The 22,005-nt window shown below is 40.1% G+C and overlaps 1 protein-coding gene across 20 annotated transcripts in view; it reads right to left on the reverse strand.

Moving 5' to 3' along the window:
* The window catches only part of mycbp2 (MYC binding protein 2), a 62,742-nt gene that overhangs the window by 20,337 nt on the left and 20,400 nt on the right, over window positions 1-22,005 (reverse strand). For 14 of the 20 annotated variants that reach the window (XM_026910501.3, XM_053234233.1, XM_026910518.3 and 11 more), the window contains exons 12-52: window positions 21,673-21,877; window positions 21,086-21,250; window positions 20,614-20,772; window positions 20,260-20,464; window positions 19,947-20,092; window positions 19,581-19,691; window positions 19,017-19,121; window positions 17,751-17,870; window positions 17,459-17,540; window positions 17,220-17,337; window positions 16,811-17,015; window positions 16,553-16,706; window positions 16,108-16,280; window positions 15,079-15,204; window positions 14,793-14,920; window positions 14,179-14,270; window positions 13,696-13,830; window positions 13,504-13,587; window positions 13,326-13,422; window positions 11,700-11,892; window positions 11,016-11,290; window positions 10,435-10,656; window positions 9,930-10,121; window positions 8,845-9,051; window positions 8,519-8,656; window positions 8,228-8,406; window positions 7,952-8,094; window positions 7,775-7,875; window positions 7,400-7,618; window positions 7,016-7,238; window positions 6,614-6,732; window positions 6,410-6,497; window positions 5,946-5,995; window positions 5,678-5,850; window positions 4,541-4,685; window positions 4,247-4,453; window positions 4,100-4,155; window positions 3,909-4,024; window positions 3,019-3,116; window positions 2,319-2,435; window positions 1,598-1,738 (exon numbers count right to left, since the gene is read on the reverse strand). In XM_026910501.3, coding sequence (XP_026766302.3) covers window positions 1,598-1,738; window positions 2,319-2,435; window positions 3,019-3,116; window positions 3,909-4,024; window positions 4,100-4,155; window positions 4,247-4,453; window positions 4,541-4,685; window positions 5,678-5,850; window positions 5,946-5,995; window positions 6,410-6,497; window positions 6,614-6,732; window positions 7,016-7,238; window positions 7,400-7,618; window positions 7,775-7,875; window positions 7,952-8,094; window positions 8,228-8,406; window positions 8,519-8,656; window positions 8,845-9,051; window positions 9,930-10,121; window positions 10,435-10,656; window positions 11,016-11,290; window positions 11,700-11,892; window positions 13,326-13,422; window positions 13,504-13,587; window positions 13,696-13,830; window positions 14,179-14,270; window positions 14,793-14,920; window positions 15,079-15,204; window positions 16,108-16,280; window positions 16,553-16,706; window positions 16,811-17,015; window positions 17,220-17,337; window positions 17,459-17,540; window positions 17,751-17,870; window positions 19,017-19,121; window positions 19,581-19,691; window positions 19,947-20,092; window positions 20,260-20,464; window positions 20,614-20,772; window positions 21,086-21,250; window positions 21,673-21,877 — 6,012 coding nt within the window. The remainder of the gene's footprint in view (window positions 1-1,597; window positions 1,739-2,318; window positions 2,436-3,018; window positions 3,117-3,908; window positions 4,025-4,099; window positions 4,156-4,246; window positions 4,454-4,540; window positions 4,686-5,677; window positions 5,851-5,945; window positions 5,996-6,409; window positions 6,498-6,613; window positions 6,733-7,015; window positions 7,239-7,399; window positions 7,619-7,774; window positions 7,876-7,951; window positions 8,095-8,227; window positions 8,407-8,518; window positions 8,657-8,844; window positions 9,052-9,929; window positions 10,122-10,434; window positions 10,657-11,015; window positions 11,291-11,699; window positions 11,893-13,325; window positions 13,423-13,503; window positions 13,588-13,695; window positions 13,831-14,178; window positions 14,271-14,792; window positions 14,921-15,078; window positions 15,205-16,107; window positions 16,281-16,552; window positions 16,707-16,810; window positions 17,016-17,219; window positions 17,338-17,458; window positions 17,541-17,750; window positions 17,871-19,016; window positions 19,122-19,580; window positions 19,692-19,946; window positions 20,093-20,259; window positions 20,465-20,613; window positions 20,773-21,085; window positions 21,251-21,672; window positions 21,878-22,005) is intronic. The other 6 variants (XM_026910423.3, XM_026910527.3, XM_053234234.1 and 3 more) reach the window with 4 other exon arrangements.

The following is a 22,005-nucleotide window of genomic DNA, read 5'->3' on the forward strand; positions in this document are numbered from 1 at the left end:
TTCAATGCTTTATATGTTGTATGTAGTCCTACAATCGTATAGATTTATAGCACAATGTAAGCATACTCACAAACACTACTCATAAATCAGGAAATTAGCTCCCTCTAGTGTCTTATACTGCATAATTTTTACAAATATGGTTCCTATACAACAAATAAGGAGACACCAGTATCTTTTCTTCGCTTTATCAATATCATAATTTTGAAGAACCAATAATTTCATGAAACCTACTTAAAACACTGACATCAGGTTTTTTCCACACCTCACATGGTAATAGTTTGTAACAAGCTTAAATGCTGCACAAGTGAAACCTTAAACTATGTTCACATCAGCAAAAGAAAAACAACAGGCAATCAATCATTTCAGAAGTACTATTTGTTCCTGTGTTTTTTTTCCCTTTTTTTCCCCCCATTTGTTCCTTGGCTCAGATTTTCACCCCATTCCAAAGAAGGTATAGCACTGCAATCTAGCAAGCATTGATGTTGCTAATTAAAAGGCAGCACTGTATGTTTGTATTTACATGAAAGATTTCCTTCCAAATGGGTAGATCTTAAGTATGAATGCTGTAGATATGTTAAATAGTGAACGTTTACGTATACATAAATCGAAATAATATTAAAATATATTTGAAAACACAAACCTAAATGTTTTAGTATTATTTAAATGGGATATGTTTTCCAGACATGGTTAAGTAATTTTGCTGTAGGATGTCAGTAGGAATTTCGACTGATGTATAGAGGATGACTGATCTCTATATAAATAACAGAAATGTTTGCAGTGTACACATGGTCTTCACACCATGATAACCGCTTGTTGTAGGGCTTGTGTCAACACAGCTAGTGCTTGATCACTGTTAGGTTACATGCCCATAACAAGTATGTAGGCTATACTTGTGCTAGGAGCTCAATAAAGATGTTGCTTCTCTAACAGTCCTTTAAAATGGAATCTTTATTGTTCTGTGTTTTAAACCTGACCAATACATAGGAGTTTGGTTTCAGAGGGAGATGACAGAAACCTCTTTTCCCAGAGGATATGGCGGAATCTTTAACAACACTGTTTGTGAGGGAATTTGGAAGGGATATATATTACCTTGGGTTATTTCTACAGTTCATTTTTTTGTAGGTAAACAGCAGCATAATTTAGCCAGTCGTGGGAACATCCAGTCTGTTCAAATCACTGACATGACAGATTTAGATGGGACTAAAATCACAGAAATAAACCAGTATCACCCCACCTCCCTATTGTAAAACTAATGCACTCCGAATAGGGCTTTTAGCTAGTCCCCTTTGAACAAATGACAAAGTACAGGCCACTACATGCTTTAGTGTTAAACCACTGGAAAAAAACATGCAATAAATTATTTAGCTGATCTCAAAGCACTGAACATTCTTGCTTTTCTTGAAGAAGTCGCGTTCTTGTATTCTCATTCATGATTTTAGACACTAGGTTACTGGATACACTTACTGCAGAGAACATTACTGAAAACACTGGCACAGTTGTCTAACCTTGAAGGCTATAAAGCATAACTTCAAGATGAAGTGTCAGATAAATGGCAAAGGGGCTCCTGCTGTTCTACAAACGGGAGGCCTATACTTACATCAAAAGGGACCAGGAGGTTTCTGCCCAGATGCTGGTTAAAAGAGAGGCACCAGGCTTCAGTGTACCCATTCATGTTGGGAACATACTTCTTTACAGTCTCATCATTCAGTCTGAGCCACACACCATCATCATTGTGGATCTATGGGAAACAAGCAACAGAGCAGAGCCATGCCTTCCTGTAACTGCTAACAGGCCATTGCATGATCCTCAGAGGCTGCAAACTGCGAGTGCTGTAGTTGGTAGAGAGATTCTGCATGTTCTATGTACACACTGTCCTACAAGGGATGTCTGTGTAGATTTACTATGAATATGAATTTGGAACATTTGCATTTATATTGCAAATGCTATTGTGTTCTGTGAAAGCAGAGTGTATCAAGGGAGATCCCTAATTAACATTAATTAATTTACCCAAAGCTTTGCCTTTGGGTAAAGCTAAGGATAAAACTGCAGCCTGAAAGTCTCTTGCATGTGTGAAGCAAAGGAAATGCAAAGAAATGTTTTCAACCAAATCAAAAAAATGTAAGCTTTAAGCTGCAGCAATGATTTCACTAGGCTTAACACTATTTGTGATTTAAGATAAAAGGAGCCATAAATGAATTACACAGTTACTGTTACCAAGTTCACTCGGATTAAAAGAAGATGAAATACAAGAGGGAAAATGACAGCACATGAAAACATTACAGATAGATTATGTGTGTCCCTAGTCTACAGTGGTTTACCTCGTCAATGAAAGTGATGGTGCCATTGACTTGGACTATGCCTATTTGTTCGCTCTGCAGAGAGGGGTGACTACGCACACGCAGCCCTGCGCTGTCCTTGGCGACAAATTTGCGCACCTGAGAGGAGCAGACAGGGAGAGAGACGGGGAGAGAGTGAGACAAGCAAGCAGACGACAGGAGAAAGCAAAGCACCTTAGTTCACAAGAGTGCCAGACAAGAACACAGCAGGGGTATTTAGCAGAGAAAGTGTAAGGAAGGATTCACTGTCAACACAATTGGTCACATTTGTTTACCAAGATAAAAACCTCAAGCCATAACACCAAGCCATGAGAGGTTTTAGGCAGAAATGGGAAGCCTAGCAGCAAGGCACAAAAATGATTCTGCTCAGCTGTGTTGCTTGTTTCCCAGGATAAACTTAATGCAAAAAAATTACATTTAAAAATGTGTGAAGAAATGTTACTCAGTTTTTAAAAGTCAATCAGTATGGCTCACCAATCAGGAATTCAAACCATTTTTTTTTTTTACAAGGTGAAAGTATACAACTACAAAGAATGTTAAGAAAGTGAATTTAAAAACAGGTATCTAAACAATATCATAAGATAGTTGAAAAGAATAAAAGAAGTCCTGCATGGCCAAATTGTTCAGGTCTAGAACTCTCTTCCGGTTTAGCGGTTCTTCTGGTTGAAAGCTGGAATCTCACCTTGCTCGGCTGTGGTTCAGCTTTGGGTTTAATCATCTGTGTCCCGGGAGGAATCATGCCTTTGGGTGGGTCTTTGACTTCAACCTCTAAACCAGCATCTGCATGAAAAACCTCTGAGGTCAGCACTCACATAAAACATTTTAATGACTGAATAAAGCAATAAGATAAGGTAATTAGTACTTTTAGAATAGTAAACCAAAGCTTCAAATTATTTTGACAGTGCATTTACAGAGCCTTATTCCCTTATAATACCGTGAGTGCATGTGAACAGAGAGGACCAGAGTGGGGAGCAGAGCAGGGAAAATTTTACTGGAGCACGACCAGCTGCTCCATATCATTGCAGCTGCACCCAAATTATAAGCCTACCCAACCCAGAATGCATTAATCATTGCTGAGCCATCACAAAGTTTGTAAATTACAAAGGCACAAGTATACTTCAAACAACGTGTGAATGGCAGGACAAAATGGTTAAATATAAAATATTCAATAAAGCATACTTTATTTATTTAAGTAAAATATACAGAGTGATTACGGAGTGGCAACTTTCCGTATGAGCATGAAGTGCCACATTTGTGACGGGAACAAAAGCTGAGCATTAGGGAATGGGGAAAATCCAGCAAAACAGTATTGTTTAATGCAAGCACATAGTAAGATTTCCATCCACCCTAATGCTCTTTCTACTGCTACTGCATTTTATTTATACCAGTAGATTATAATCCATACCTCTGCCCAGAAAGAGCACATTTTTATTCCATTCCTGCGATCAACAAATATAAACCAAGTCATCAAGAACACTGAATACCATGTGAATCGGCTACCAAAAGAAGAGAGCAAAAATGTGGACCATCTGGGGGTTCTGAGGACTGAGTTAGGAAATGTTAATTTCTTACCAATTTCAATGCCATCTATGGTGACATGTATGGTGTAAAGCCCAACAGCACCAGGAGTCCAGTTTGCACTGTAGGTGCCATCTGTGTTAGCCCGGATAAGCATGTTTTCACTTGGCCTGTTGACACAAATGCTTTGAGAAAAGTTCCTCCATTCACTAACTAAATAAATTTACAATTTCACCTATATTCACCTCTTTGGTGTGGGCGAGGCAAAGCGCAGCTCCTCAAACGAATAATTCTCGTATGCCTAGGAAAAAAATTATCCCAATATGAAATATATGACATGCATCAGTTTACTTATTATTAGTCTACATATAAACAAAACAGCAGCAATGAACCTTCATCATGGTGATAGCAATGTAGCGAGCCTCCTTGATGATCATGGGTTCATAAGTGGCTTCCAGTTTTGGTGCTGGCAGGCCACCAAAGGTGAGGTCCATGCCTGATGCGGAGTTCGAGGGGCTTCCTGCGAGCCGCTGCAACTTCTTCATGTTGTCCTGTTGAATAGATTTCTTCTGAGAGACAGGCACAGCCTTCACCTCCACCTGCCGATCAGAAAAATGACGTTTTTCCCAAAGAAAACTAAGATAAAACAGTAAAATACAGTTCCTTTTTGCGCATAGAAGACCTACCTTCATATTTGGCACATGCACCACATCTCCATACTGGTCTTTGGTCTGCACTACAACAGTCGTTGGCCAGCCACAGCGGATATCATCTTTGTTGAGGATAAGGGATGTCTTCTGAGGGTCCGCATAAGAGTCAGGCTGAAGCCACCTGAAAACGCAGAGACGAGGAAAAAGAGTTTATTTCACCTCAAGCATTTGTTTCACCTCAAGCATTAACATCATGTTTTATCTTTTCATCAGTAGGTGTTAGTAATGGGGGAATTTAGTAATTTACTTGCATTGATAATTTTCAGTTCCAGTTTCACAATGATATAATTTAAGTTACACAAGCAAAAAGTGATAGAAACGATTAGTTTTCTTACATAACCCATGGTCTTTAATAACAAAGTGAAGTAACTATGATACATGCTTCAGGCATGACAAACCACGAACACACAAATAAACACCATGGCCACATAAAGTATAGACTGATCGGTGCTAGTTGACGTGCACCCATAAAGATCTACGATGATCCCGTAAAGCTGACTGCGAAAATCCAGTTTTCTGCCATTTCCTCCAATAATTCGGCTTAATAGGCCTGGATTGCTAGATGGTGAGTGAGACCGAAGTCTCATGTCCCGCGTGACAACCAGGCTGCTCTGAGATACAGGCCATTCACTGTTGATTTGGGCTACAACCCTTTTGCAAACATCAATCAGGTCCTAACCCAAAGAGGAAGGAGGCTTCCTGCTTTTACAGCTACTTTGCCTGGATGTCTGCCATCATCTTTGCCCCTACCCTCATAGTTGGAGGGTTTGTGGTAGAGAAACATGGGTCTTCTTTTTTTATAAGGCAACAATGTACATTCACCGCTTTAAAATTTTCACCAGTATATTCACCAGGCACTTTTCCAGGTCAGCAAGCAAAATTTCTACAACTTCAATTTCTTGTTTCTCTAATGCCAACACACCTGATCCAACTCATGAGATGCTTGTTTATCAGTTTATCAGCTCAAATGCAAGTATCAAATCATGAGTGTGATTTCTGGGAATGTGGAGCTCCCATCATTATGGCTCACATCATTATGATCTGTTCATTAGACAGAGCTGGTGTCTTTGGTTACCAAAAGATTACAAACCGTTTGTGAAGTTTAAGACTGACCTGGCTAGACGTCCTCCACTTGAATTGGGCACGCAAGTGATGAAGTCCTCCAGGAAGGAGTGCTCATTGCTTTGCAGGTGCAGAGGCAGGTTGCCCTCCAGTGCCTCCAGAATGGTGGGCGAGTGGGACAGAGCCAGTCCCTTCCCGAGGATCCCTGAATGTGCTTTACATACCTGACGAAATCAGAAAAGTCAAACTATAACTTCATTCTACATATCTTGAGGATGTAACCAGGCCAAATTAATTACAAATGTTTCTAATGAAATACCTGAAGTGAAGCCTCCTCAAGAATCTCCAAATCTTCCTCCAGTTCGTTTCCTTAGGAATAGGGAGAATTGTACTGCAGTTAATAAGAATAATAGGAAGCTTGTCTATGAGCTGACAGCACTAATTAGCACATTACTGAATGTGTTAAATGGCTAAAATATTAGAGAGAAAATGTTTTTGTCTTAGTGCGTTGCATATCCTAAAAGCCCTAGCTGTGTAGTTTCCACAACTGGCATAAACAATATGTAACCAACATAATACTTTTCACAACTACTTATGTTTTAATGTTTATAATATAATGCTGTTTTATTTTTTGCTTTTATTTTCTCAGAGTGATCTAGCTTTCAATTCCAAATCCAAGCTTTCAATTCCTACCATTTAATATCAAGGCATGAAAATAGAGCAAGCGAACATTAATATTTTGTAATGCCCTATCAGTTATTATTATTATATTTTTTTTTTTACCTATAGGTAAAGCTAGGTCCTTCTTCATAAGCGCAGCAGCACAAACACTTCCCAGATAAGCCAATTCCTTCTCTAGCTGAATGATGCCCTGAAATAAAAGTGGCAAGAGTTTCATTTAATATGCATGACAATGGATTATAAGACTTATTCCAGCCTATCACTTAATAAACCTAATAATCAAACAGGCTTAAAACGATCCATTACCTCATCAGAGCCAGGGTTAAACTCGTACCCCACAGCCACGCATTTAAATCCATAGAAGCAGGCTTTCTCATCTTTCACATAATCTGATGCTGTTTCCAAGGAGAAGACGGCCTCATTACCTTGTATAACAAATGAGAAAAATGCATGAGATAATGATGGCAAACAGTGGTGAAGTCACACCATTTATTAATTTACATGCAGACACTTTTATCCACAGCGCCTTACAGAAGTCTGAAGTCTCTATCAATAAATACATCCTGATACTGGTTCACTAGGATATGGACTAATAGTACTATCAGTCTGAAAGACTGGAGAGGTAATATAGTATAAAAACATCTAGACATCACACAATTTTTTTTAATAGTTTATAGTTTTAAAAGTTTAATAGCTTGTAAGTCCTACCTGGCAGTACAAGGACACTACTGGGCCAGCCACTGGATCCAGAGAACTTCTTGAGCTCGGTCCAAGCATTGATGGTCTCGTGAGCGAGTGCTTTGACACTCAGGCTTGAGAAATGCAGAGTTCGGGTGGGAATGAGAACCCTCAGCACATCCTCTGGCTGGGCTGTTCCACACTGCTGGTCAAATTCGATGGTGATCCACCGAACGCAGTCTGGGAAGGAAACCTAAAAAAGAAGACAGTTTTTCATCAAACATAAAAATATTAATTGTAAAGTTAAAAGTGAATGATCACTGTAGGAGTGTGCAAAACTAAAATATCTACATTTACTGAAGCACCTGACTTTTTTAACTTCCTTTTTCAATTTAGAGGAATTAAAATCTTTACCTTGTACTGGGTGACAGCAGCCTGCTTGTAAGGATGATCGCTCTCTAAGACAGCATAATGACTAGAGGTTGTGCAAGCGGACAGGCCCTGCTCAGGTTGGTTTCCAGTAGTGCTGTCTGTAGACTGGTTAGGATTGAAGGCAGGTGGGGCATACTTCTGGTTCAGCGCAGACACAGCAGGGAGAAGCTCCTGCACCAAACCAAACACCTCCACAGCAGCCTGACAACAGCAGACACAAATTACAACAGACATTAAGCATCAAAATAATAATTTTGTATTAAGAAGGCATTATAATGTATCAAATAGCAAAGCAAATGCTTGCCTGATACAAATGATATTAAAAAGTCTGACAAACAAAGTCAGCAATTTTCTTACCTTTGGTACAGAGGCTGCCACAGGGCCGATGTAGGCCAGAATAAGAGGAAGAAGCATGGAAAAAAGACTGGAGGAGCTCAGCAACTCTGGAATGTCCTCAGCTGCAAAATAAAATGGTATAAATCATAATAATCCACAAAATTAATGTAGAAAATAATGGCAAAGTTTTATTCTTACCATCCACAGCAAAGGCTCTGTGCAGGAGGTCCTTAGCTGCCCGTACCACGGCACTAACCACCGAGAGAGCACGGCTACAGTTTTTATCCTCCTCATTGGCTTTGCTTAGCAGCTGGGACTGCAAATCTCCATCATATTCACTTCTGTGACACAGAAAATAAAAGAACAATATTAGCAACAAAAATTACATGGTATATTTGCTGTTGTTAGTTAGGCTCATTAAACTACAATGCTGTCTGACAACATAAAGCTGGAGGCAGAGGTGAAACGTCTAACCTGTAGTAGAGAACCTGAGGAATCTGGCCTCTGGTCTGGTTGGTGCCATTACTACTAAGACTACAGGTACTGAAGGTGAAAGTCACTCCATCAGAACACTGCACTGTGGTCATCCCTCCATCGCCATTAGCTGTGCGACTGCCATAGTTGCGCAGACGGACTGCGTATTTCACATTTTCCTGCACAAGACACATATCAGGAGCAAAATTTAATGAAAAGTGTTTTATTTCTGAATACAGATCACGTAACAGAGGACGTTTTCAGTCGAGATTAAGCCAGCAGTGAAATGACCTTCAGAGGCACAGCTTTGTCCAGTCGAATCTCAGCAATGTCACTAGGGCTATCATCAGTGCTGTAGGTTCCTTTAACCAACTCCAAAGATGTCCATCTGTGGGAATGTGCCGAGTCTCCATGGTGCTCTGTCTGTGCCTGAAAGATGCATCAAAAATGCATTACATAACAGGCTATTTTCTAAATCTTCACAGACATAAAATTCAAGTCAGGTTTCCATTACTTCTACTCATTCATACGAAACGAAAAACCGTTGACACAGTCCTGGCTATTCCAGTTTTTAATTGAATTTAATGTTATGACTGATGCAAAGAAATAGCTCTTACATCATCAGCAAGAACCTCCAGTTCGTACTCATGGATGCCTCCTCCACCATAGACGCAGAAGCCCACCAGCACCACGCCTGGCTTGTCCACACTAAAGCAGATAGCATCAGGGGAGCCATTGCCCGTGTTCCAGCTGCGGCCCTGGCTGGTCTTAGTGAAACGGTTGGGTGTGGACTTCACTGAGTGGAGTGAGTTCAGCCCATCCACCTGAACGAGAAATTATAACAGAGAAATATAACAATATATGTAATAAAAGTGCATATAATTTCCCTTGATCATTTAAACTCACTTGTGGTTGGTTATAGGTCACTATGTATAATAGCTAAGGTTATTGACATAACACTGCAGTAGATGCACAACATATTCTATAATAAACATGAACCTGTGGTGATGTTACACTTCTTTCCTTTGGGTGGCAGTAGTGTAGTTAAAAAAATCTAAGGGAAGGGTAGTGATGGTATTGTCTGCCTGAGTGATGATTACAGAACAATAAACAGGAAAATGGGGCTCATGTATTGTGGTCATTCAGCTCAGCTCATATTGGTCATACATTTTGGAAAATGTGATGAAATGATGAAAATAGTTACAAAAATGACTAGGGCACCTCCAACTCTATATAGCCAGCAGAGAAAACACATTGTGGTTGAGAGTTGCCATGACAACAAGTCAGTGACAGCGATAGGGGGATGTACTGCCAAAGACCAAAGACAAGATGGCTATTACAGTCCTGTGGAGAACACATCTGTACCCATGACTCAGCTTTCTACAACATTAATATCCAAACGACAAGAAGAGAAATGGAGAGACAGGATAAATGTGATGAACAAAATTATATCATCTCTCCAGAAATGCCAAAGGCTATTTATGGCCATCAAGCTGCTGTAATAAGATAAGAGGAGTGACGCAGTGCTCAGCTGGATCCCAGCAGAGTGAGGGAGCATGCTCGTGTGTTTCTGGGAATGAGAGAGGAGGGAATAAAGATGGACAAAAAAGGATAGAGGACAGAATAAAAGAGCAGGACAGAGAGACAGTGAGATAGACAAACAGACTATGAGAGGTGGGTGAGATAGATATGTGTTTCTAACCTCAGAGCCAAGTGCAGAGGCGGTGAGCTCACTGACAATGCTGGCCAGAAGCCCACAAGTGTTGGATACCAAATGAGGGGAGAATAGCTCCATCTCTTTCCTCAGACTCTTTCTCACCGGTAGTACCACTATCACTAGCATTTTTTCCAGAACCTCCCGGAAACTCGTCATCCCCATTAGGTTCTCTTCCGTCTAGATAAAATCAAACAAACAAGGTATATAATTTTTATATTAAGAAAGATGTTAGTAAAAATTTCTATCATCTCATAAGCCATCATGATTAAAAATTAATCTACATATTCTACATAATCTACACATTATCCACACAAGAGTATTATGTGTAACTACTTGCTTAAAACAAGACGTTAGCAAAATCACTATTCAATTTCAGAGGATTTAAGTAAGATGTTATGTAAGATGAGAACTGAGGTATTGCATTACATTAAAGTAATACAAACCAGAGCAGTCATGTATGTACTGCATGGATAGCTGAAGAGGCACTTACATGACTGAGTTTCTCCATGTGAGCCACCAGCAGGGGGAAGCGGTGAGCAAGGGCTGAGTCGTTCTCAGTGCTGACCTGTTTGACAAGTGAACGCAGCAGCACCTCCCCATCATATGCAATAGGCAGGATGGAAGTCAGCTTCACTGATGTGTTACACAGCGCAGACATTACAGCAGCCAGCAGACGACTGCTTGAGGTGCGGAAGTTTGCCTCTTGGATGTCCTGGAAGATTAGGAGTGAATTTCATGCATGAGTGAAACTAATCATGACAGTAAATGGCCATTCTAAATTGAATGTGGTGCAGAAAAAATAGGCACAATTCTAATCATCAATTCATTTACAGATCCTCTATCTGAATTTGGTGTCTTATTTCGAAAGTAAAACCTCTAAAGTGGCACGTCATGTATGTCACTGAGGATATATCTGATGAGACCTAAATCTATCAAGGAGCTTATTTTCTGTGGCCTGAAAATAGTTCAGCTTCTCACTGACAGAGAAAATTTTAAAAAGGTTAACTAAAATAGTGCTGAGGTTTAGACAATGGAAATCCTGCTTGAGGCTTTTAACACCAAGATGATTACCTGGTCAAGACAGTTGAGCAGATCACAGAGGCAGGCCCACTGTAGGGCAGGAGTAGGGTAAAAGGAATGGAAACAGGCTGTGAAGGTGTTGTGGCATTCCTGCAGCACTGCTTCAAGCAAGGTAAGGGGCTGGCTAAGGTAGCCCTGAGGATCGTTGTCCAACTTGGTCATGCAGTTGTCCATGCCCTCCGAAAGAATCTTCTTCAGCAGGCTGCGTGTCTTACCCACACACTCTGCCAACTTGCTCGACTCCTCAACAGCTACTTTGGTGCTGGCTGAGGAGGGCAGAGCACAAAGAGAGTAACACAGAGTTAGGATTATAAATGTTTATAAGTGTACAATCTGTGTGCCTTGGACATCTTATTTACATGTTTAGGGAATTATGACATGAGGATTCATAAGACTGTCATGGTAGGAGATAGGAGTTCTTTTACTAAAATCTTTATCAATTAAACCATGCTCTTAAAACTCCATTCTGTTGCTCACTACCAAACATGGCAATATGATGATGGTTTAACTTAAATTACATAGGCATATTAGGAGTTATTATATTGCTGATGCCCAGTACGATCATGGAGAAGGGCACTGTCAGTAAATGTAGTGTTAAAAGCTTTACTAGTATTTTGCTTTAGACATTTACAAGCATTCTCTTATCAATTTTCTGACCTTTTCTGTAGAACTTACCAGAGATTGGGTAGATTTCACAGATATAGACACGAAGCAGGCGGAGACAGCAGGTTCCCACAAAGCGCAGACGCTCCAGGTCCAGCAAGGTGGCAGTGTATTGAAAACCTTTCAGTCCTCTCAGCTCCTCCACCCCCAGCACTAGAGTGGTCCAGCTCCAGTGAAGGATACTTAGCAGAGACTCAAAACACTCCTGAGAAGAAAGCATATGCACAAAAAAATTAGAGAATTAGAGCACACAAATGGCCATTTATTCTGTGGCCTTAAAGAATAGCTTTTTCAACTTTAATTTACATTTCAGGATATTTTGAATTCCAAAACAGACTACTCACTGAGGTATTACTAGTTTTTTTTTTTAAATATATTTTTTAAAATTACAATAACATATCTAATTTGTTCTAACTGTTCTAGGCTAAGCTGCTAACTAGTTAGCTAAATTTCACTGAAGAAGATAGTGACACCCAGCAAGCTAGACCTGTAAATTAACAAACAAAAAAAAAACTTCTGAAACAAATCCAAAAAAAAAAATAAAAATCAAACATAACTTTGTAAAATTTATTTACAATATTGACCAATTATCAAGATAAAATAACAAGCTATACTAGTAAAAACTCTGCATAAAACTCAGATTCGGTTACTGACTGACTAGTGCAGCTGTGAGCGCTCTGAGTCTCTGACTGGTGCTGACATGGTTAAGGTTGAGATGTCAGTCATGTTCATTACTGTTTCAGTCACTGGCAGTTGGTTACGAGGTTCCACCCCTTTGAGAGATATCTCAATCAACATACAAAGAAGCTGTGCATCTGGCCGGGACAAACAAAGAGTGCACTGTCCAATAAACCTTGAGATGTTTTTCTCTACGTAAAACCCACACGTCCGCCCAAACTTCCATTCACACCCGACACACCATGCGTCGGGGTGGGACCCAAAATGATGTATTAAAAGCTTTCTGTCCAATAAGCATTAATCTTTGCTGCCATTAAAACGCATTGTAATTGAATCGATCATAGGAACCCACAGAAGCCTGGCTTCACTGGGTTTCTATCGGCATTGTGTCTGGGGCTTCAAAGGAGATTTTCATGCAGGCTGTGCTGTCCACCAGAAACAGTCTGTGTTAAATAAACAAACAGCATGATACTACAGTGAGATATCTGATCATCTGATTTGCTAAAGTATTGAATTTCACCACGAGTGATGAATAATTTAGACACATTCCTACATTCTATATAGAAACATTTCATTTTGGCATTTTGATGAAATTTTAGGGGAGACTGGGCTTCTCGTGTAGTCTTAAAGCAATCACTTGTGTTGGTCATCTAATAATTACCATATTTAGCATGCTATGGTATATTTACCCAGCTGAGCTGGTGAGCATATTCTGTGAAGTTACAAACCCAGTGTCACTCCAAATTATTACAATTTCCAAGTTACATTAGTTTATACTAAGACAGAGTCTTTATTAAAGGGTGAAATTAGCAGTGTGGTAACAAGTTTAAACAAATCCAATAACTAAATAATAATTCATCCAAAACTGTTGATATTCAGTTGACAAATTAAGTGTCTGGCTACTGTAGTTGTTCTGGTTTGTAGTATCCCATCAGTTTGTCTGTTCTTGTACAAACATACCACTGAGACAGTCCTGGCAAAAGAGCGCTTCAGAATGTGAACTGGTTCACTGGTCTGCTGTTTTCCTTTTGATGCATTACCGTCGTTAGATGGCAACCTGGAAACATCATGCAATTGATCAGTTAAGTGTATTAAGAGTACATAGAGGAAATGATATCAGTTTACAGCTATCACTTACCTGTATAACAATTGAGGTATCTGACCAGCATTCACATCAGTACCATTGTTTGATTTCTTGGAGCTCTTAAACTGAAACACCACACTGCAAAATCAAAAATCAGTGTTACTAATATAATTTTAAACACCAATTCACAGTCTTAACCCTGATGTGATAAAATCTGCATTGTTGTGAAAAATGTGTGAGATGTACCCATCGTCAGTGGTTATAGTTGCCTGTCCATGTGAGCCACAGTCACTACTGGGTCCTGACACCCGTGCCCAGGCCACATACCACCAGCCCAGCTGAAGCAACACTGGCTCATCAAACATCATGGCATACTTTTCCCTGGAAATACATGCAAAATGTACAACTTTTTCATAACGACAATGGCCCACACCTCTCTCTTTCTCCTCAAACATCTCCTCAAAAATCTAGTGTTTACATGTCTATGTCATGGAAACAATTGCACTTCTCATTAACACATACAAACTACATGGTAGTACAGCCATGTTCAGACTACTACACACAAGCCAATAGCTTCAAACAGCTACATCTCATTAAAACTGCCAAATGTAAATGAGTCTCTGCCTCAGCTTTAGCTCTAGGGCGGACTGTTTAGCTGTGTTCCCTTCCAGTGAAGAGATAATTCTGTTAGTCTAGTAAAAATAACAAATACATTTCTGTTAAGAGTACCTAGCAGCACAATCATAGGCCAGAACATCTGTCTCAGCCAACAGGTCTCCATCTGTCTCATGATCACCTCCATCTGGTCCCAGCTCAAACAGCTGCAAGAAAACAAACCAACCATCAACAGCAGCACTTGCACAATATGGAAAAACTTGTCAGCATCCAACAGTATAATAATATGACATGATACCCTATTCCATCCTAGTTATCCGAACAGTAGTAGCCATTACCGTAGTAATTCATAGGAATAATTGAGTAGACTACACAGTTATAATATTTCGTAAGGTAAACACATTCACAAATATTATGCCATTATTCCACTGTATTTGTGTCCAAAACAACATTCTATTCACTATAGTCACATATTATCTTTATACAGCACTGTGCATTGTGGGAAACTCGAGTGCACAGTCTGGACAGCACCTGTTAGGGAGTTTTGTAGGATTACAAGTGCATATGAAAATGACTGTTTAAATACAGGATGGCCTGCAGTTAAACACGACACAAATGGTGCACTACAAAAAATAATGCGCTATATAGTGTATAAGGTATGGTTTTGGACATATGGCTGTTTGTTAGCGTGAAGAGTGGTACAGCTCTAATCCTAAACACTAACTTACTTTAATTTTAGCAGTGTATTCTCCCCGGCCTCCAAATAGCCCCAGACCACCCAGGAGGATGTCAGCATCCGCACAGAAGCGAATGGCCTCTACAGAATGGGCAGAGTAACCCCAGCCTCCACCATGACCTGAAGACACAACAGTACTGACACACTGCAACATTCTCTTCATTTATACTATTAAAAATATACCGCAGATGCAATGACCCAAATAAAACTGCATTAGTTATTTATGGATAAACATTCAGCATCTCAGTGCTGTATCTGCTAAGGGAGTGTGTACTCACTCTCAAAGCGGTTGACCACGCTGTAGTCCTCCTTTGAATAAACTTTCATCACTGCTTGGGTCTCCTCTTCAGCGCTAGCCACACCCATTTTCAGCTCCTGCATGGCAGCCAGTGTATCCAAACAACCTACAAGTAGGTTACCCATGAGAATCAGGAATAATATCATAACCTACACAAGTGCCAATTTATAATAGACATGTTTCTTATTTTCCATTGTAATCATTTTGGTGAAGCCTTCACCTTGAGTCAACTTCAAATAATCAAATAAAGTTGCTGATTTATTCCAAATTTGGTCACAGTCAGCTTATCCTAGCGTGAGCCTTTGCCATTTCAGCCAGATAAACCTTCAAACCAAACCTGATATAGTTGGTTAGAAATTTTTGGAATATTCTGAAAAGTGCTTTTAGCAAATGACAGGACAATTACAGAATAATAATAAGCTTTACAAAAAAACTTAATTGAAATGTTATTTATGTTCAATCAGAAATGAGAAAAATGTAAGTGTGGTATTCAAAGACACAAGGAGCACAAAAAGGCATTATACAGCAACTGACCTTTGATTGCAGCAACTGTATTGAAATCATATGTGGAAACAGATTCTTGCAGATGGAAAAAACATTCCCTAGAAGTCAGTTTTCCATCTATACACAATACCTCCCGCATGCTGCAGTAGCATGTGAAAGCATTTCCATTACTCGGGAAGCCAGTTTTAAACAGCATGAAGATCATATCATCCTCTATCCATCAGCAGTAGTTTCTTACAATCTTTTGTCTTGATATTTTGGTTGGCCCACTATTCTCAACCCAGGTGTAAAATGAAAAATCTTAGCAATGTTGCTGTACCTGATTCACTCTGACTACATTGGTGTCATTATGAATTTTGTCTATGAAAACTCACCGTGAATAATAAAAAGGAAAGTTTTACAGAGAATTGCAGCGACAGGAATGGTTGTGACAGGGACAACAGAATGATAAAGAGGCAAAGAGAGAGAGAGCGTAGAGACTCTGATTGATGAGGTACTAGTGTACCTAGGACGTGAAGGGCTCCGTGGGAGCGTGTGGTAGTAGCGTGGGATCCTGAGGGTAGTGCCAGCTCTGGGCTCAGGATGCTGCAACGTGACTGGATGTCCGTGGCTGTAGGCATGCGGGCGTCTGCAATTACAGCATTATAGCACCACATCTCTCGGGTGCTGGGCAGGAACCTGGAGGAAAAAGTTGATTATGAATGATGAACATAATAAAAAAAAACATGTATAGCCTCACTGATATATTGACTCTTACTGACAAAAAATATATACAGACTCTTACTGATATCTGGGTTGACATAATAAAGAAAAGATTATTTTGCTCTGAAGAACAAAGAGCTGCCACTATGGTGCTTAATGGTTACGTATAGTGTTTGTTTCGATTTTTCATTTCTAAGCTGACATCAGCATATTCTTACTAAGCCCTGACAATGTAATCAGATCCTTACCTCCAGATGACATCATATACAGGGTCTAGGCAGAGGCCGAAGCCTTGAAGATCTTCCTGCTCTGAGTCATTGAAGGTCCGGCAGCTTCCATCCATTTTGTTGATCAGCAGGCATTTGAAGGGAGGTGGCTCAGATACAGAGGTAGGAACCAAACCTAAGCAGATCGAAACATAAATCAGTTTAATCCAGGACAAGCTGGAATATTCTTATTAAAACAGATTTTATGCAAAAGTCCCTCAAATTCCAAAATTGGTGTACCGATGATGTGTTTGCTGGCAAAGATCTCTGAGGTGGCCAAGACGTGGGAGTTGATTAGCGCTTCATCAATCCTCAGAAATGTCTGGTCTCCGCTGGCACCAATCCACGTGGCTTTGCGACCATACTTGGCTCCGATGTTGGGCATGGGCGAAGGTTTAGCGTTCCAGTAGGGCATGTCCACAATGGGCCGACCAAGTTGTCCTTTCTGCAGAGAGAAACCAAAAAACCATTAGGGTTCTATTTTTGTGCAGGCTCAAGTGTAATTTACTGTGGCAACACCAGTGTGCTGCTAATTTTGTTGGGTATGAGCCATTATTTTTTCCTGTTTGCACTCAGTTTCACTTTTTGGACATAAATCTTTCTCAAATATATATTTCTCGAATATAAACTATGAAAATGACCGACATACCGAAAAGCTCCCAAAAGTGAAGACCTGTCCATCCATGAGGAGCACTGCAGTGTGGTTACTGCCTGCTGTAACCTGAACGCTGGGGCCGGGGAGAGCTTGCACTAGAGTGGGTGATCCCCTTTGTGGAACAAAACAAAAAAAAAGCCATAGGTCAACAAGCTGGGTCCGACCAGTTTGTCTTATACTTACAAGATTTACACATACAAAAAATAACATACAACGTTGTATCACATTATTACCTAGAATTCACATCTCCATGTCCAAGCTGTCCATGCTGCCCATAGCCAAATGTGTACACATCCCCATTCTCCATTAGCACCACTGTGGAAAGGAGGTTAGCATACTATTATTATGTGTTGGGCTCTGTGTATACAAGTAATGCAATTTGTAACAAGTGAATAATATAATGTGATGCAACAGGAACACAGCTAACAGTGTTGTGCAATTCTATTATTTCATATTTCAAAAGTCTAATCAATAGATTTATTCTATTAGCATCTGTTTGCCTAGTCAGCTGTAATTCTAGCTTACCGGAGTGGTGGAAGCCACAGCTGACCTGCACCGCACGGAGCTCACAGTCAAAGCGCACTGCTCCTGGAGGATAGGTAGTGATCTTACTTGCATCTTTGTCCCCACGCTCACTGCTACCATCTGTAAAGAAGAGCACAGTTTGATCATGCTGAGAACCTCCTCACATAGATGGATGGCTTAATCAGCGAGAAAGACCAGGGAAACAGTCACCTGAAAAGAGATTCAGAACTGGATCTTTAAGAATAACGATAAAATAAAAGATTAAAGGCATGCACTGTGAATTGAAACCAAATAAACACACAAGAAGATGCTAGAGGAGACAGCAACGATAAAACATAACATACGGAAAGTTACACCTAATTAGGTGGGTTTCGAAATCAATCGATGATTGGTTGCTCATTAAAACCAAGAGAGGAGCACAGACATACAACTGATGAAATATTGCTTAAAGCCTGTCACAGCCCTGGTCAAACCAGCGAGATGAAAGAGAATCTTAATACTCGGTACATAATTAACTAATTAAGTGAGCAGGCAAGACATTACGCCTTAAATGTGAACATGGAGGCAGACATGATCCCCTTTCAACCTCAGGGCTAATACACACATTAGGTGTAGCAGTCAATAGCTTTTATCCACCATCAGCAAAGTTGTAAAACCGTATTTAAACATGAAATGACTACATGGCATTTTTATTTTAATAAATTACTCCTAATATAACCATGTTGTATTACTACTCATAGGGATGACGCAGTGGAATTTATTTTATAAAAAGTGATGAAACTGATGAAACGCCTCCTACCGTTTTCACATGCCAAATGTACCTGTAATAATCACACCATCTGCTTGTGCGAACTCTGTTGTGCAAGTATTTGCCAGACTCTGCCAAACACTATTGGATCTTGGTTGAATAACTTACTGAAGTATCACTCAGTAAAGTAAAGTGAAGTATCAGAAGTATGCACATTTTAGCTTGATTACTGTTATTTAACAAACATGGTAAGCACAGTGAACATTTTATTCAAAAAAGAGAAAACAAGATATAACTAGCATAAAATTAATTTCTCTAGTTCTACCCCAGTGTGCATAAAATAGTGAGATAAAAATAGGTAAAGAAAGGGAGAGAAAAGGTAAAAGTATTATTCTTAAAGCAAGAAAGAGTCGTGATAAAGAAAAGGAGCAAGAAGATGGAATAAAGAAGTGTGCTAGGTGAGGGAAAAGAGCGGGCAGCTGGGCTCCAAGCAGAATCTGTAGTGAAGACCATAGTACCTTTGAGTTTGTCCCGCATTAGCTTAAAGGCTTGAATGGGTCTTAGCCTGGCTAGGGCCTGCTCACGCTGGTTCATAAAAAGGGGACCAGGGAAAACAAGGGGGCCTATGAGGGGGAGAAAGAAACTTTCACATGCATGGGCAAAGCATCTCTCAAATGGAAACACATGGCAAATCATAAAACACACAAGCAAGGGGAGCACTTTCACAAGAAAGTCACATGCACATGTAAATCTAACTGTGGCAGCTCCGTGGGTCACATTTATATTTAGTTGTTTTGATGAATCAAGAGTAAAAGACACCTGTTCAAAATGTGTTATTAATCAAATTTACTGTATTTGGAACAACAGAAGCCCCGGGCACACACCACAAAAAAAGCATGTGAAAAAGATTATAGGACCCAAGAGAAGCAATGCCCTGATTCAGTAGCTCCTTAAAGCTCCAGCTCTTAAAAACTTAAGAGGTTTATCTATTAGTGAGGTGTCATAGTCTTATGAATCTGAAGAACTGGGATGAGTGAGTGGGAGTGTGTGTGTTTGTGTGTCATGTCATGACCACATCTTACCTCTGCCCTCTTCTAGCCTGTGGCGGCGGTTGATCCGTTGTCTCTTCTCTTCCTGTCGGATCTGGATGTGTTCCTCTATATTAACGCCTGGAGGGGGAGGGACAGGCACAGCTAAAATAAAAACGACCCAGAAGCACCAGGGCAGAAGGAGGGGCAAACAAGAGACAACATGGAGACGGTGAATGATGAGCATGAAAAGGCAATGCAAGTCAGAGGAGCACACACACATGTACACATGCACAATGTTGACGGGCGAACAGTGACAAAAAAAAAAAAAATATAGAAATAGCAGCTCTTCAACATGGAATGAATATGTTAGAGATGGTAGTGGACAGTCTGAAAACCAGTTGTAAGTTGGTGCTGTACCTAACAGCAGGTCTAGTGGTATCATCTCCTTCACAGCATCAAAGATTCCCCTCTGCCTGGCCTCTTGGCCATCCAGCTCACGAGCACAAGCCTTGCAGCAGCCACACGAGGAGCAGCCCGACTCGCCAGAACCACAACCACAAATTCTGAAGAGAATACACACATATACAAATACCCATAGACAGACATTAACACAAACACACACACACACACACACAGCACATATACAAACAACAAATCCAAAGACATAACAGCACATTTACTAGCAATGTGAGTTCCTGCTGCTGTGTATATCAGGTTGTGTGTTACTCACCCTCCAGGCACTCTGTCTGGTCTTCCACTGCTCACACAGCTAGCTCCATATCCAGTGCAGTCCCCGCATACAGTGCAAACCATACACTGGTCCAGCTTCCACTTGTGCATGCCTGGCTGGCACATCATAGACTTTTCCTCCTTCTCATCCAGCTCATCTTCCAAATCTTCATCCATTGCTGTAGCCATGTTCTCCACTCCAAAAGCTGTAAATAGAAAATGCAGAAAATTAAAAAGTTTTTTTTTAATTTCCAAGACAGCACACTAATGCCCGAATAATCACACAAGGCCGAGGCAATTTCTCTCGATGAATATCGGTGTTACTGAACAGTAGCATTTATGGAAAGCCGGGTACCTTTCCCTCCCTGACTCATGGCTCCTGTGTCTCGGCCACACTGGCCTTTGTTATTTACTCCAAAAGTCCACACTTCTCCATTTTTAGTCAGTACACATGTATGGGCTTTCCCCATGGCTACCTGAGTTACAAAGTGCCCCTTCAGATCTGATACCTGACCTGAAAAAAGGTGAGAAAAGAGAGAAAAAAACTTTAATTCTGCTAAAGATTACAACCACAAAATTAGTCAGAACCATTAAAGCACATATACAGGCATCACGTACAAGCGAATCTTTCTGGAACAATTAAGACAATGTTAACATGGCAGTTTTAAGATGTGGCCCAGAATGGCTCATACAATAAAGCAGAAATGGCAATAAGAGGAAATATTACACTATTCTGCCAGGCATATACTGTAGATAAATTCCACATAGACAACTAAATGCCAGCTCATCATTTACAAAGACTATCTTCAGTGAAGATATGCACTTACAGGTGCTGTCACTGTAAATGGCATCCTTGCCAAACATATAGAGTTCTCCATCCTTAGTTACTATGCTGCTGCTGCCGTTGTTGCAGGCTGTGTATACCGCTGTCTTTGTCTCCAGCTTTATTATCTTCTTAGGCTTGTAGGGCTTTGGCTGTCTCCGACTCTTTGCTGAAGAGGACCACAAATCACAAGGTCAACAAAATTCAGCAATAAAATCTTACACCTGTGTATTTGCTCTTAGGGTACTAAGCAGGTGAGCATAAAAATCTTCCTGTAGCTTTGGGTCCTGTACAGATAATAGAGATTGAATACAATATGACAAATATGAGACAAATATGTTCGCATGATAAACTGGAACCAATCTACTTTGAACAATTCAATCTTCAAATAAATTTTGGGATAAGAACATTTTAATGAAATTTGTGATGCAGACATCTGAAAATCACTAGTTATTAAATAATTATAGTTAATTAACTCTAAAACGAAACCACAACTAATATGATTAAACATGATCGAAACCATTTCAAAGATGGTTTCAAAAGATATGCTATGCAGTTGAAATTTATGAATAAAAACCAAGAGAGACTTACTTGACTCTCCATCTTCTCCTTTACTGGCAGATCCAGTGAAGAAGACACTGCCATCTTCAGCCACCAAGAGGGCATGGGAGCCATCATGGCCCACTGAAAACTGTACAATCTTAGGTGATTTTGTAACGGGCAGTTCCACCCATTTCCCAGCCGACGGACCACCCTGCTTAATGCCAAGACTTTGATACTTTCCAGTGTAGTAGATCTACAGGAAAGGTGAAGAAATGTAGATAAGCAAACGTACACGTTACAAAGATATATAAAAATGTCACATATATAAACATTTTATGAAGTTTTATTTTTCCAGGCAGTTTTAATAATGGTACATTAACA

The sequence above is a fragment of the Pangasianodon hypophthalmus genome, chromosome 5 (assembly GCF_027358585.1).
Source record: "Pangasianodon hypophthalmus isolate fPanHyp1 chromosome 5, fPanHyp1.pri, whole genome shotgun sequence".
Classification (NCBI taxonomy): Eukaryota; Metazoa; Chordata; class Actinopteri; order Siluriformes; family Pangasiidae; genus Pangasianodon; species Pangasianodon hypophthalmus.